The sequence below is a fragment of the Poeciliopsis prolifica genome, unplaced genomic scaffold, assembly GCF_027474105.1.
Source record: "Poeciliopsis prolifica strain line A6 unplaced genomic scaffold, Auburn_PproV2 SCAFFOLD051, whole genome shotgun sequence".
Lineage (NCBI taxonomy): Eukaryota > Metazoa > Chordata > Actinopteri > Cyprinodontiformes > Poeciliidae > Poeciliopsis > Poeciliopsis prolifica.
The window spans coordinates 485,496-499,186 of NW_026562426.1; the positions used below are offsets into that span (position 1 = coordinate 485,496).

Consider the following 13,691-nt stretch of genomic DNA (forward strand, 5'->3'; position numbering starts at 1 on the left):
CCGTATGCTGAAGAATGAGGAAGACGAGGTTGGAATGAGGATGAAAGGAACGTTAAAAGGAAGATATTCACCAGAGATAAGTCATAACTTTGGCGACGCCAGAAGTTCTTCCTCGTTCTTTTCTGAAGATAAAAATCTTTAAAAAAATACTCCATCTGTGAAAAACCCCTGCTGTTCTTTTTTTTTTTTTTATCGTACACTTTTATAAATGTTGTAAAAGATGTAGGATTAAAATTTTGTTTTTCTGAAAATAATTCAGAGTCATGTTTGGATGCTGCAGTGGTCAGGGGAAGTCCAACTATTGTAACGTCCAATATTTTTCAATAAATGTCTCTGCACACATGTTTCCAAGAGATAAACTTATATTCACAGTCAGAGTCTGACATGAACAACTAATTAAATGAGGTAAGGCCTTAGAGGACTTGCCTCATTTAATTGTCACTTCTCTCTATGCAGTGTATGTATGTGGTTAATAAATATACTTAATTACAATGACATTTATTACAAAGGAGGTAATGTTGAATCAAATTTATTTTGTGAAAAGAATCCAACTTTGACAGGACTGGATATTGATTCTTTTTTCACAAATTATCAGTCTCATACATACCACACTATCACAACACAGCGACGGTGTCAACCAATGCGATTTTAATTTTTGATTTTGTTTTTAGACCAGTGGGAAGACGAGAAAGCCACTGAAAACACCCGTGTGTATTTTACCGCCGTGCCACAAAATGACGCTGACACAGTCTCCAGTGGTCATCTCCAGGATGACCGAGTTGCTGGTCGTGTCGCTGGCGTCCGGCCCTGTGAACTCCCAGGTGCTCACTTGGTATCTTCCGTTCTTCACCAAGATGGCTCCCGACGTGTGGCTGCTGTAGCCGAAGGTCATGAAGCTGAAGTGATAGATCCCGCTCACCGGAGCCGTGAAGACCCCTGCGGAGGAGGAGGATGCACCGATTAATCCTGGAGTGATTATCGATTGACTCCTGCTGTCCAACCAAGATACTGCACTTATATCCTCTACAGTCAATAGACTTAGGGAGGGTCACTGACCTAAATTAAGGGTCTTACCTGTCTGTTTGTTGTAGGCATTGCCTACATTTGTGAAGACTCTGTCAAATTTAAGGACATTGCTGGTGCCAGGAACGTGAGGTCCAGTAAACGAATCTACAGACTCGATGATGGTTGCTGAAAAGGCAACTTTGTTCATTACTGGAGAAGGTAAAGAAAACATAACGGTTAGTTTTCGGTTCTTACCTACTAAGTCTTGCAAAAGTGTTCAAATTTTGACTTCAAAATGTAGCGTTGAGTTTTGGAGGAAGATTCGGTTATTGTTCAAATAAACATTCGGTTCAAGTTGGAAACATGAAACAGAAACTTTGACATTTTCAATAAACCTAACGAAACACTGAATTATATTCACCTCCAATCTGATTCAGGAGATGGTTCACTGTCAGATTTTGCATCTTCAGCTCTTTGTTCAAGATTTCAATGTTGGAGCCAAGTGCAGATTTTTCATGGCTTAGTTTTGCATTGATGCCTGGAGAACAATTAGGGAAAGGTTGAAGTGTCGGCTGTAAGGTTTACGTGGAAAGCATGCAATGCTATATCATCGGTTTTTATTGATGTTAAGTTACCTTCGTTCATTTTCAGAAGCGCCTCCAGTTTTTCTTCGATGTCCATCTTGATGACGTTCAGCCGGTCCTCGACTTTGACCTCGAGGTCGTGCGCCGTTGACTTCAGGCGGGAAAGTTCCTTCTTGTAGGAGCTCAGGAGTTTAGTGGTGTCGTTGAACGCAGCCTCGGTTTCCGTCTCCAGGTTTTCAAGCTTGGCTTTTTTTTCCGCCAGCTGCCTCTCGGCTACATCCAGTCTCTCCTCAATGGCACTGAAGTTTCCCCCAAATCGTTCATGGTGTTTCTCCAGTTCATCAACCTCATTCTTCAGGATGCTAATATCCACTTTGTGGTTGCTTGTGGATCTGGTCAGCTCTGCAAAAATATATGTATATTCTCTTAGACCCTATAACGTCTGGACAGACTGGACTGGAGGATATGGTGTCAGGCCAAACCTTTGAGACTCAGTTTAATGTGTTTGCACCTTCAGTTGTTTACAACAAAACAAAGAGATGTTGTTGGGATGTCAACATTACCTTCACTTTTTAACTGAATCGCCTGCAGTCGGTTCTCAAGGTCCGTCTTGGTGACGTTCAGTCGGGACTCTAGATGGACTTTGAGGTCCTGAGTTGTTGAGTTCAGGTGGGAAATCTGATCCCTGTACGAGTTCAGCAGAGCTTTACTGCTGTTGAACGAAGCTGCAGTTTCTGTGTCCAAAGCTGTAATTTTGGTTTTGAAGTCCAAAAACGGTGCAAAGGTCAACAAACAATAATTAAGTTACATTCAGCACCTTTATTAATGTAACAAACAGTATAGGATATGTGCTGTGAAAGTTAAAAAGGAACCTTTTCACAAATCTGGTTTGTGTTTTACATGAAACAGGCAACATACACTTAAACAATCTTCTGTTTTTGGTTATTTGTTCTTTTTTCTTTTGCAGAATTACCTTCTGTAGTTTCCTCCATCGTTTGTAGTTTCTTTTCAAGGTCAGTCTTGGTGGCAACCAGTCGGTTTTCAAGTTTGACTTCCAGACCCAGAGTCGTTGTATTAAGCAGGGAAAGTTCATTTTTGTACATGTCCAGTAAGGTTCTGGTGCTGTTGATTGAAAGTCCAGTTTCCGTTTCCAGATTTTCAACCGTGGCTGTTTATTTCCAAAAACAGGTCAACAAGTTTGAACTCCACTGGCTTCACACACCAAATCCTCTATTTTTATGATTACAACTCATAACTACACCCACCTGCAGTTTGACCAATCAGCTGGTTCATCGTGGCGTTTTGTGTTTGCAGCTCATGAATGACTTTGTTGAATCTGCTTGTGATTTTGTGGTCCAGTTCAGTTTTCTGGTTGTGCAGTTTGGTGCTAAAATCTTGGATTGCAGGTTGAGTAGGTTATAATGTTTGTAGAAAGGATATTCTGATTAATGTGTAAGAATAATAAATGTGAAACTACCTTGAGTGTCTTTCAGAAGCGCCTCCAGTTTTTCTTCGATGTCCATCTTGGTGACGTTCAGTCGGTCCTCAACTTTGACCTCGAGGTCGTGCGCCGTTGACTTCAGGCGGGAAAGTTCCTTCTTGTAGGAGCTCAGGAGTTTGGTGGTGTCGTTGAACGCAGCCTCGGTTTCCGTCTCCAGGTTTTCAAGCTTGGCTTTTTTTTCCGCCAGCTGCCTCTCGGCTACATCCAGTCTCTCCTCAATGGCACTGAAGTTTCCCCCAAATCGTTCCTGGTGCTTCTCCAGTTTATCAACCTCATTCTTCAGGATGCTAATATCCACTTTGTGGTTGCTTGTGGATCTGGTCAGCTCTGCAAAAATATATGTAGATTCTCTTAGACCCTACAAACATCTGGACAGACTGGACTGGAGGATGTGGTGTCAGGCCAAACCTTTGAGACTCAGTTTAATGTGTTTGCACCTTCAGTTGTTTACAACAAAACAAAGAGATGTTGTTGGGATGTCAACATTACCTTCACTTTTTAACTGAATCGTCTGCAGTCGGTTCTCAAGGTCCGTCTTGATGACGTTTCGGGACTCTAGATGGACTCTGAGGTCCTGAGTTGTTGAGTTCAGGTGGGAAATCTGATCCCTGTACGAGTTCAGCAGAGCTTTACTGCTGTTGAACGAAGCTGCAGTTTCCATCTCTAAAGTTATAATCCTGACTTTGATGTAATAAAAGAAAAAAAAAGAATGCAAGAGTTAATATAAAATATTCAATTACAATCCCTTTACTGGCATATTTAACACAATGTGAACAACTGGATACCGAAAAAGAAATCTTTAACCTTTGTGGTTTATGCTTTATTTAAAACAGGCCTATCATGCACTTTGGTAATCTTGAATTTCGGTGATTTTTGTTCGTGTTATAGCAGAATTACCTTCAGTATTTTCCTCAATCATCTGTAGTTTCTGTTCAAGGTCAGTCTTGGTGGCATCCAGTCGGCCTTCAAGGTCGACTTCAAGCCCCCGAGTCGTTAGATTCAGGAGGGAAAGTTCATTTTTGTACGTTTCCAATAAGGTCTTGGTGTCGTTGAATGAATCGACGGTTTCCATCTCTAGTTGGACAAGCCTGGCTGGGCCACAAGTTGAAACCCTATTTTTATGAAATACTGGGATTTCAGACTCTGTATCAGCTATCAGAATTGCAACACGTACCTGCAGTTTGACCAATCAGCTGGTTCATCGTGGCGTTTTGTTTTTGCAGCTCATGAATGACTTTGTTGAATCTGCTTGTGATTTTGTGATCCAGTTCAGTTTTCTGGTTGTGTAGTTTGGTGCTAAAATCTTGGAATGCAGGTTGAGTAAGTTAAAGCCTTTGAATTAGGAATATTTTGATCAATCTCAAAGAATGTTAAGTTTGAAATTACCTTCAGTGTTTTTCTCAATTGCGTCCAGTTTTCCTCCGAGCTCCACCTTGGTGACGTTCAGCCGACCTTCCAGTTGTACCTCAAGGTTTTGGGCCGTTGAGTTGAGGCGGGACAGATCGTCCTTGTACGCGTTCAGCAGCGTTTTCATGCTCTCGAAAGCAGCTTCGCTTTTCATCTCCAGACCTTCAAGCTTGGCGTTTTTGTCGACCAGCTTCTTCTCGGTCACGTTCAGCCTCTGCTCGATTTCGCTGAAGTTTTCACCGACTCCTTCTTGCCGTTTCTCCAGTTTGTCGACAGCACTCCTTAGACTCTGAATGGCAGAACTTTGACTTTCCGTAGCTCTGGTCAACTCCGCAAAGTTGTTCTTTAGAGTCCATTCCAATCTCTCAAGCATGTCGTTGTTGCTTTCCAGCGACATTTTCAGCTGCAAAACCGTTTTTTTCAGACTCTCTTGTCCATTGTAGATGTATTTAATGTTCTCATAGTTGGAGCAAACTGTGGGAGTCTGCGTCGTTATTGTTGGCACTGGGTCGCATATTCGAATATAGGGAAGTTGGGAATTTGCGAGTCTGAGCAAAACGGCAAGACAGAACACCCTGGCGGCCATTTTCATCGTCCAGACAGCGTCGCCTCTGCTTGATGTGTGGTTCCTGCCAAAGAAATAGACACAACTTTCATCAGGCTCCTCCTTTTAAGTGTAAAAATTCCCCTGAGGGAAACTCCCACGTTATCTTTCCACCTGTAAAAAACGGAAGTAAATACGGGGAACTTTTATGATTGACTGGGGATAAATGAGATGAAACTCATGCGACATATGCACGCTGATAAATGTGCAGATGACTTGAGACATGAGTCTGTTCATACTGACTGGCCTCTGAAGATGCAAAGGAAAAACATTTCTTGTCACTTTTTTACCTGAAAATTTTAATAGTTTTGTTTTTATTGTGAAATCTAACAGGCTTTTCAATCATTGCAGTACAAAATAAGTTCAAGTAATTCATTGAAATGCTTTTTTTTTTGTAATTCATCAAGCTGGGTGTAGTGAGGCAAGCTAAAATCAGAAGGTATGATGTAGCATTTGTGCTAAATGAAAGTAGTCATTATTGAATAGAGAATGAAACTGAGGGAAAACATCCTAAAAGTGGATGTTTCTTTTGCATATTTAGCAGCATTGTCCGTAAGTTTCCAGTTTCATTTTGAAATTTAGTCAAGAAGTTGACTAAAAATGAAGTAATCGACACATTTATATGAAATAATTCATAAAAAGCAACACAGTCATTTGTGAAATGGCCGAGTTTATCCCAGGTGTATCTGGCACTTCATTCTGATGCCCTACAATGCCTCAGCATTGAGGAGGTGAATATATTTAAATAAGACATTTCTGTCAAACACATGCAACACTTAACCTGCAGAACACAATGTCAAAATAAACTAAATCAATTTGATCTGAATTTGGATTCAGAAAGATCAAGCATCGGTGTTGCCGGACCATCTCTAGTGTGGAGTGACTTAAGTTTTGGTTAAGGTTAGAAATGAACTAGCACTGCTCAGAAAAAATGTCTGGGTTAGGCATCAATGCAGTTACTAAAATGAATTGAAGTCGATGTAAAGTTCTCAGTACAAATGTACTGTTTGTGCATTTGTCCGTAATTTGAGTGCAGGGATTTATTTTCATGTCCTAAGAATGTTTTTTAAGATACAGGAAATTTGAACCGCAGTGACGGCTTTGTCAGGTTTTCTGTTACAATAGTTTGCCTGTCATAACCATCAATGGTCGCTGTTGTCATATTTTTGAATGACGCTGTTTTTCAGCTCTTGAGGGTAGACTGGCTGTCTGGTGGATGGACTGCAACTATTGTTTTAAAATGTCATCAGAAGATCTTATTACTGACGACTGACAACAAAATGCAACTAAATTTCACCTGTTTTCTTAAGAGTGGGACAACATGAGAAGGAAGTCTTTTTATGGTGATCAAAACTACTTTAACAAAGTTTTTTTAAAAAAAGAAAAATACAAAAAAAAAATGGTTAAAAGAAAATTTATTAGTTTAAACCGTAAATGTATTAAAGTAGATATAAAGATCTAGTATGAATTTTTTTTTTTGTTTTTTTTTATCTCATTGCAAAGTGTATTGTGCCTAAAAACCTTTTACTAGTGTCTCAATTGAGCAAAGTGGTAGTGGGAGGACACCTCCCTCTTGTGGCCATAGGCTGGTATTGCAAGAAGGAGAAAATCATTTTCATGTTTCCATATGAGTGGAGCAAGTTCAAAAATAAAGCATTACAATTAGGCCTGTCGTTTTTTTTAATCTTCTCTCTCTTTGTTTTTTATCAGAACTGGTCTTCAGTGGCGTATTGGTCTCCGCTGGCCCTTTTTTGAAAGACTATTATAATTCATTTTATTTGTTGTACCTGTTGTTTTATTTATTTTAGATAATTAAAATGTCTTCCAGTTCCGGTTTTAAATGTTCATTAGAATTGAAAAGTTTGAGAATGTATTTCTGCACTCCTATGTCATTACCCTCATATTGCTTGAAAAAGGTATCAAAACAACATTGTTTATTCCCACAATAACTTCTGGGGAAATTCATCATCGGGTCCGAATTTATTGTGACAGGCCAGATTACAACCCACGTTACACAAATGATAAAAATCAACTGATGAAAGCAGACTTTACAGGATTTATTTCAGCAAAACTCTCAATCGTATGAATACCGTTAAATGTCTGCACCTACATATCGCAGTGTTTGGACACATTTATTATAAGACAGATATTAAACATAAAGCACAGACTAAACTTTGATGCCCTGTTAAACACACATGTATTTAATAATCTGTTTACTACAATATGCAGGGACATAACATGAAAACTTCGTAAGTTTCAAACTACTACTGCAGTAGTGTATTTTTTTTTTTTCATTATTGGATGCACATAATTAACGATCAATTTTATCTTGGAAGCTACGGTTAATAAAACTGAGAAATTTGTGTAGTTTGAGATGATTCCTTTAGATTTTAAGACTTGAACACTTGAATACTTTGAGTTTCAGATACCAGAAGACAAAAGCCCAACACACATCATTGTAAAAAAAAAAAAAAAAAAAAAAATCAACTCCTGAAAGATTATGACTGAAATCTCTGACATGCCGACAACAGTTTACATACGTAAATGCTGTGGCAAGCGCAGCACACATGCTCGTATTTCATTGTTGGGCCCTGGCATTTGTCCCATGTTCTCCCATTTCTGCGTGGCGTTGTCATAGCGATGGACCATATTTGTGTCACTGAAGTCCTCCTGGCTGTATCCACCCAACAAATAAAACTTCCCCTCCAAAACTGCACTCCCTGCCCCGACGTGTGGCACTTGCAGAGACGTAAACGCGGTCCAGGAGTCTGCGGCCGGACTGTACATTTCACAGGCAAGCTGGTCGATAACAGTCACGTTATCGTTGGTGCTGATTCCTCCTGCCACGTACAGGTGTTCTCCCAAAGCCTCCATGCTGTGATGAGCTCGAGACTTGCTCATGCTTGTCAGGAAGGTGCTTCCTGTCTCCGGGTGATACAGGAACATAGATGCAACGCACAGCTGGTCACTGTTTTGTCCTCCTGAGATAAAGATCTGCCCTTTGGAAATCTTTGCCACGTGCCCACCCAACGGTAGCTCCAAGGGGCAGGCAAATCTGAAAGAGAAGATGTGAGCAAGGGGATAGCCACATTTCAGCAACAAATCCATATGTGCTAATGTGGTCAAAGACATAAAGTAGGTAAAAGAATGCTGTGGAACTACACACATGGCAGTAAACTCTTAATTATTTTTCTTCCTAGATTACCTCCAGGAGTTTGTAGTGGGGCAGTAACATTCAACAGTATCCATATGATCAGGTTCACAGTATCCACCAATAGCATATAATCGTCCATCCAGTACAACCACAGAGAAAGAGGATCTCTTCTCTTGCATCTCACACAGGGACTCCCAGCTGTTTTGAAGTGGGCTGTACCTACATGTGGAGTACAGAGATAAATACAGATGTTAAAACTGTAACACTAACTTATTTTGGTCTTTGTCATATTGCCTTCCCTCACCTGTAAACGGAGTTAAAGATGTCACCCTTGCCGTAATATTTTTTGCCTCCAAGAATGTACAGTTGCCCATCGAGCAAAGCAACTTCATGACTGAACCTTGGTGAAGCTGGCATTTCTCCCAGTCGTCTCCACTCAATAACCTTGTTTGTCCCCGTTAGGCTTCTCACAGAATTTCCGAACCAAACATCTCTGCTGATGCTGCGGCTGCACAGGTCTTCAGAGATCTGGTCGCCCCCAATCAAGACAAGACTCTCTTTGGGCTGATAGATACGGCACTGGCTCTTCCCCGGAGTCCGGTTGCAGCAGAAGTCTTCAGACACATTTCGATATACCTCTGTCAAGATGTGATCACACCAAATGTTCTGTGATTGGACCTCTTTGAATTCCTTGAATGTCATCAGGGAAAACTGTACCGTTTTCATGAACTCATCAGCGAGTCTAATCCTTCGACTAGGCTTTGCTTGAATCCATGATACCACAGCATTAAACACAACAAGCTCAGATGAAACACAGAGTGAGTTGCTATTCAGGTACTTCAGGAGCTGTTTGGCTGGCAGGTCCTTGAACTTGGAGGTGTGGGCCACCTGTTGGAACTGCCGAAGGACAAAATCATCTGCAGCTTCAAGAAGATGTGCCATTTCATAGGCTTCAGCAAAAGAGACCACGTCAAGGCAAGTGTGGGCATTTATTTCTTGCTGAAGGAAGCTAAAGCCCAAGGACAGGGCAGGTTGATACTGCAGCTGAAGAGAAAGGCAAGCGATCTCAAAGACACCTGTCCAGTTGAGGGGAAGAGCCCCGTTGTAGGAGCTGCCAATCAGAACTTCTAGATCTGAGGCCAAGAGGAAAGGAAGACTCACACAAGACTGAAGGGACTCTTTCATACCCAACGTAAACATCCCACGGAAGTAGTCGCTACTGACAGCCAGGATAACTCTGTGAACTGGAGAGAAGAAGGTGATGAGTATTAAATACAAATGTTAACTCTGTTGGTACTGTTCAGGTTTAAGCCTGTTCAGGTTTCTAAAGAAAGACTCAGGTGGTTAATTAATGTAAAATTATGAAAACAACTGTACATGCCAATAACTCTGACCTTTCTTGATCTTAGAAAACAGCTGTTAATTTATCTGTTGTGCAACTGCAGACCTTAGTGCAATTTAGCTTACTTTTTTAGGGTAAAGAAATGTTTCAGTCAGGCATCACAAATAGATAAAATAATAGTTCTCAGAGGCCTGTGATCTCCAGTTTCATCATTTGGATATTTCTCTAGTTCCCAGTGACTGAATTGACTAAAAGAAGTAATGTCAGGCTGGGGTGGGGACAATATAACCCTTTTGAAAAAAGCATATGGAGCACAGTCACATCTATATCTTGTAGTACAGTGGCCTATGAAGACTGGCTGAGTACTTACCAAGAACTGATCCACCGATTGCATCCAACCGGACATCACAACCAACTCTGTCCATCCACAACTGTTTTATAGACTCCAGATTGACGCGCATTTGTTCGGCAGCAGAGAGTTTTACCCTTTTATTGTCTTTGCAAAGTAACGTGGGTTTCTCTTCGTACAGGTGACACAGGGCCAAAACTCGAGGGGAGCCCATTGCTCGAGCTGCAACTTGTATCTGGTCAACGTTTTGCTCATTCAAACATAATATGAGTCCAGTGTACGCAAACTCCACCACCGCCTCTAATCCGACACAATCCACTTCTGGACCAAGAGACACTGACCACCCATGGCCTCCAAAAGCGGCGTGAGCAGGTTTATCTTCAGTCACGCTGCTGTTTTCTGCTTTTCTTTCACTCAGTTTTACCCAGATGAGTGAGCTGACAGCAGCCAGGACGGTGGAGTGGACACATATGCTCCGGCCGTCCTCTGTGTTCAGCGTAAGGTCAGTGAGAGTAAAAGAATCCCTGAACTCTTTCAGGGCAAGGAAAACGGTTGCAGGATAATCATCTTTATAGTACATCTTTATAAAACCGTCCTCTTCATTCTCATCCTCATCCAGTGGATCTTCAGATACCACACCATTTGCGTCTTCTTGGAGATTTCCAACATCATATCCAGTCTCTTCTTGAGCTTTCCAAGATTCTGTCATTTTGCTACATGTCAATGTCTTGCTTTTATCTTTGCTGCTCTGCAGAGTTTTATAGTCTTGATTAATAATCCTGTGAGATCTCCGTGATTTGTTGTTCGAACAGTTTAGTTCATCCTGATTCTGTTTCTCAGTACTCTGATCATCTTCATTGCAAACTGATTGCGCTGGACTTAAACATGTGCCGTCACGTTCGCATTTCACACGTCTCTGTTCGCCGTTTTCTTCATTTTGCTGAAAATAATGAAGCCGAGTTTCGTTTATCTGTTTTCTGAGGTCACAGGTGTCATCTGGTTCTCGCCTCAGATGCCTGGTCTCCTCACTTTCATCACCATGCTTTCCGTCCATCATCCTCTCCTTCTCCTCTGGCTCCTTTTCTCTCTCTTCTCTCAAGCCATCAGTTATTTGACTCTCATCTTCTTTCTGTACCTGTTCCCCTTCATCTATCTCCTCACACTCCATAACCTCCCACTCCGTATCGTCTTTCTTGTCCGTCTCGTCTTCTGTATTTGCTTCAGCAATCTCCTCACCTTCCCTTCTTTTCGAGTGATCACTTTTCTCCTCCTTCTCTTTTTCAGGTTCTCCTGCTTCCCTGCTCCCTTCTTCCTCGTTCACCTTTTTAAAGCTGCTGGCATCCTTGCCTTCCTCCTCCGCCTCATCCTCCTTTTCCTCAACTCTCGCTGCAGCCATATCCTGGTAGCATATTCTCCCCCTCCACCGTTTTCTCCTGCTCTCCTCCACCTCTCTCTTCCTTTCCATCGACTCTTTCAGGAGGCACAGATTAGCTCTGTTCCGTCTCCCTGTACTATCTCCTGATAAATTTAATTAGCTAATGCTTTTCAGGCCTTTGGATGCTAAAGGAGAGTGGATCCCTTACTGTTTGAAGTTTTTGAGGAAAAGCTCTGACACAGGGTGCAGGTCGTGGATGTCCAAGTTACAGCCCACAGGACGTTGCTGAGATTGCTGTGTGCTAACTTTGCTTCTCATCCCCTAAGCAGCAGCGTTATATGTTTTCTCTGGTCCCACCTCTCTCTCTCTCTAGCTGCGTGGAAACATTCAAGCAGCACAAATTCCCACAGTTCCTCTTATAACCGAGGTGCCACATATATACAGTGTAACATAAGTAGGTACAATTCTCAGCTGGTTGTCTGTTGTCACGTTCAGACCAAACAGTTTTGGAAGCAGTTGATGCACCAGTTCTTTTGGATGTACGTTTTGCAGCTACTCTTCACGTATTTCACGTCTGGCAACCTGACTGAGTTGCCAGACCTTCAGTTGAGACTCGGTAGCTCAATTTGAAGCAAGACACAATGGGCTGATTCGTCCACTCTAGTCCCGGCAAGCGACTTCACTCTTGCGCCATGAAAATACCCAGAGGGTCAACAGAGGCGTCACGTTTCTCCTTCATGTCCAAGCACTGTGGAATTTGGGTCACAGATCTCGAGGCACAACTGAAAGAAGGGAAAACACACACAGCACCTGTTGGCTCCTTCACTGTGACGTTGACAGTGAGTCGAAACAGGTGGGCGACACTGTAAATCAGACTTGTGTGATGGCATCAGCACTTGAAAGTACTGTTCCCCGTCTTTGAAGTGGACAGAAACACACAACGGATTCCTCGTGGTCTTTATTTCTCAGAAACAAAGCCAAACACTAGGGGTCGCCCCTGTATGCTAAAAGAAAAAAAAAAAACAGGTAACTAATGGAACAATTTACACTGACTCACAAAAGCTGGACAATAACAGATTGAAAAAAACACTGCCTGCTCCCACAAATCATCACAGCCCTTGATAAGCAATGTGGCCAATCATGTCCAACACTTCTAACCACTGCTTCCCCCACTCCACATCGTGTAACTAAAATGATCTCAAGCTGGTTTCTTAGACGTGACGGCGGCTCTCTGTGCTGGATTTTCAAGACCTGCATCATGGATGTGCAGCTGACAAAATCTGCTTGATATATATGACATTGATGAAACAAGTTTCAGAGCAATTCTTCACACGCCTTGTTGACTCTATGCCATGAATAATTAAGGCATATCTAAAGAAAAAAATCAACTATGGGTAACGTTGATGTTATGTTGTTTGCTAACCAAAGAATGTAAAAAAAAATGTAATTGTATACCCTAATATGAGTTTGTTGAAGAAAAATGATTTGGTTTTGTGCCAATGTTTACTAAATATGTCCAACTTCCTCTCCTGGCTGTGGCTCCTTATAAAGCCTTTGCAAACCTCTGCAACAGGCCTCTGATTGCGTCCACACACAGCGAGCCTCTAATCAAATCCTGCTGAAATTCTCCAAAGCTGAAGCGCCGTGTGTGGGCGAAATGGAAGTGAAACTGGTGGGCAATATTTCGCTTCACAAAATGAACTCCTACCTGAGTCCACTGCGGCTGTGTCGCGCTACCCGCCATTCACACGGAAAGCGCAACTCCTGAACAACAGGCGGGCAAATGAGTCCGGCGGTTCTCAGAAATGCACAAACAAAGCAAAACATCTGTGCAGTAAAGTACATTCCACATGTATTATCCTCATGAGTTGGATGTGAGTGGAGATTTTTAAAAATTTTAACTATATTCCTGTTGGACAATAGGTGAGTAGATGTCACGGTAATCTCTTTGTCGCTGACGTTTAAACAGAGAGTTAAACTCTGGGTGTGATCCACTTATGAAAAGTCTTGTTTTCTCTAAGCCATAACAACGGCATGTAGCAAGAGAAGATCTAACCGCGTTACGGGACCCCTCCTCCACAGGCCGTGGCCTCAGGCCCTCTGATGGAGAGCAGCAGCCCAGGCAAAGAGTCTCTCTTTTCTGAAAAGTCCAAGTGCGAGAGCAGATTCTCGTCTCACCGAGTGCCTCGCTTTCAAACTTCAGGATGAAATCGATGGAAAATATGAACATTGAACTGGGCAAATACTGATTTTTCAGGCAACTGTTAGAGGAGGAGAAAATATCAATTTCTATATCATTTAAAAAGCCTACCTTAGAAAAAACAAAACACTGAAACCAGACCAGTGCACTATTCATTGACCTTAGTGAAT

The 13,691-nt window shown here is 41.9% G+C and overlaps 2 protein-coding genes across 2 annotated transcripts; both read right to left on the minus strand.

The window, feature by feature from the left end:
* Positions 1–563: 563 nt before the first annotated feature.
* On the minus strand, positions 564–5,102 carry LOC129378340 (uncharacterized). Its single transcript, XM_055058650.1, has 12 exons — positions 4,477–5,102; positions 4,265–4,393; positions 3,988–4,182; positions 3,580–3,771; positions 3,067–3,417; positions 2,855–2,983; positions 2,563–2,757; positions 2,153–2,335; positions 1,641–1,991; positions 1,427–1,543; positions 1,075–1,215; positions 564–936 (listed from the first exon to the last, which is right to left on the minus strand). Exons 1-12 carry the CDS (start codon positions 5,087–5,089, stop codon positions 668–670), a joined length of 2,865 nt encoding a protein of 954 aa, XP_054914625.1. The 5' UTR covers positions 5,090–5,102; the 3' UTR covers positions 564–667.
* A 2,060-nt stretch (positions 5,103–7,162) lies between these two features.
* LOC129378174 (kelch-like protein 33) lies at positions 7,163–11,645 on the minus strand. Its single transcript, XM_055058458.1, has 4 exons — positions 9,968–11,645; positions 8,560–9,499; positions 8,307–8,474; positions 7,163–8,156 (listed from the first exon to the last, which is right to left on the minus strand). The coding sequence occupies exons 1-4, from the start codon at positions 11,409–11,411 to the stop codon at positions 7,634–7,636; spliced, it is 3,075 nt and encodes a 1,024-aa protein (XP_054914433.1). The 5' UTR covers positions 11,412–11,645; the 3' UTR covers positions 7,163–7,633.
* Between the last annotated feature and the right edge of the window lie 2,046 nt (positions 11,646–13,691).

Bases quoted from the DNA above. Each gene is read 5' to 3' on its own strand.
- LOC129378340 (XM_055058650.1), bottom strand. From the start codon at position 5,089: ATGAAAATGGCCGCCAGGGTGTTCTGTCTTGCCGTTTTGCTCAGACTC. The intron at 1,544-1,640 runs GTAACTTAACAT...ATTGTTCTCCAG, and splicing joins GCTTCTGAAAATGAACGAAG to GCATCAATGCAAAACTAAGC. The intron at 937-1,074 runs GTAAGACCCTTA...CCTCCTCCGCAG, and splicing joins TGCCTACAACAAACAGACAG to GGGTCTTCACGGCTCCGGTG.
- LOC129378174 (XM_055058458.1), bottom strand. From the start codon at position 11,411: ATGGAAAGGAAGAGAGAGGTGGAGGAGAGCAGGAGAAAACGGTGGAGG. The intron at 9,500-9,967 runs GTAAGTACTCAG...TCTTCTCTCCAG, and splicing joins AATCGGTGGATCAGTTCTTG to TTCACAGAGTTATCCTGGCT. The intron at 8,475-8,559 runs GTGAGGGAAGGC...CTCCACATGTAG, and splicing joins ATCTTTAACTCCGTTTACAG to GTACAGCCCACTTCAAAACA.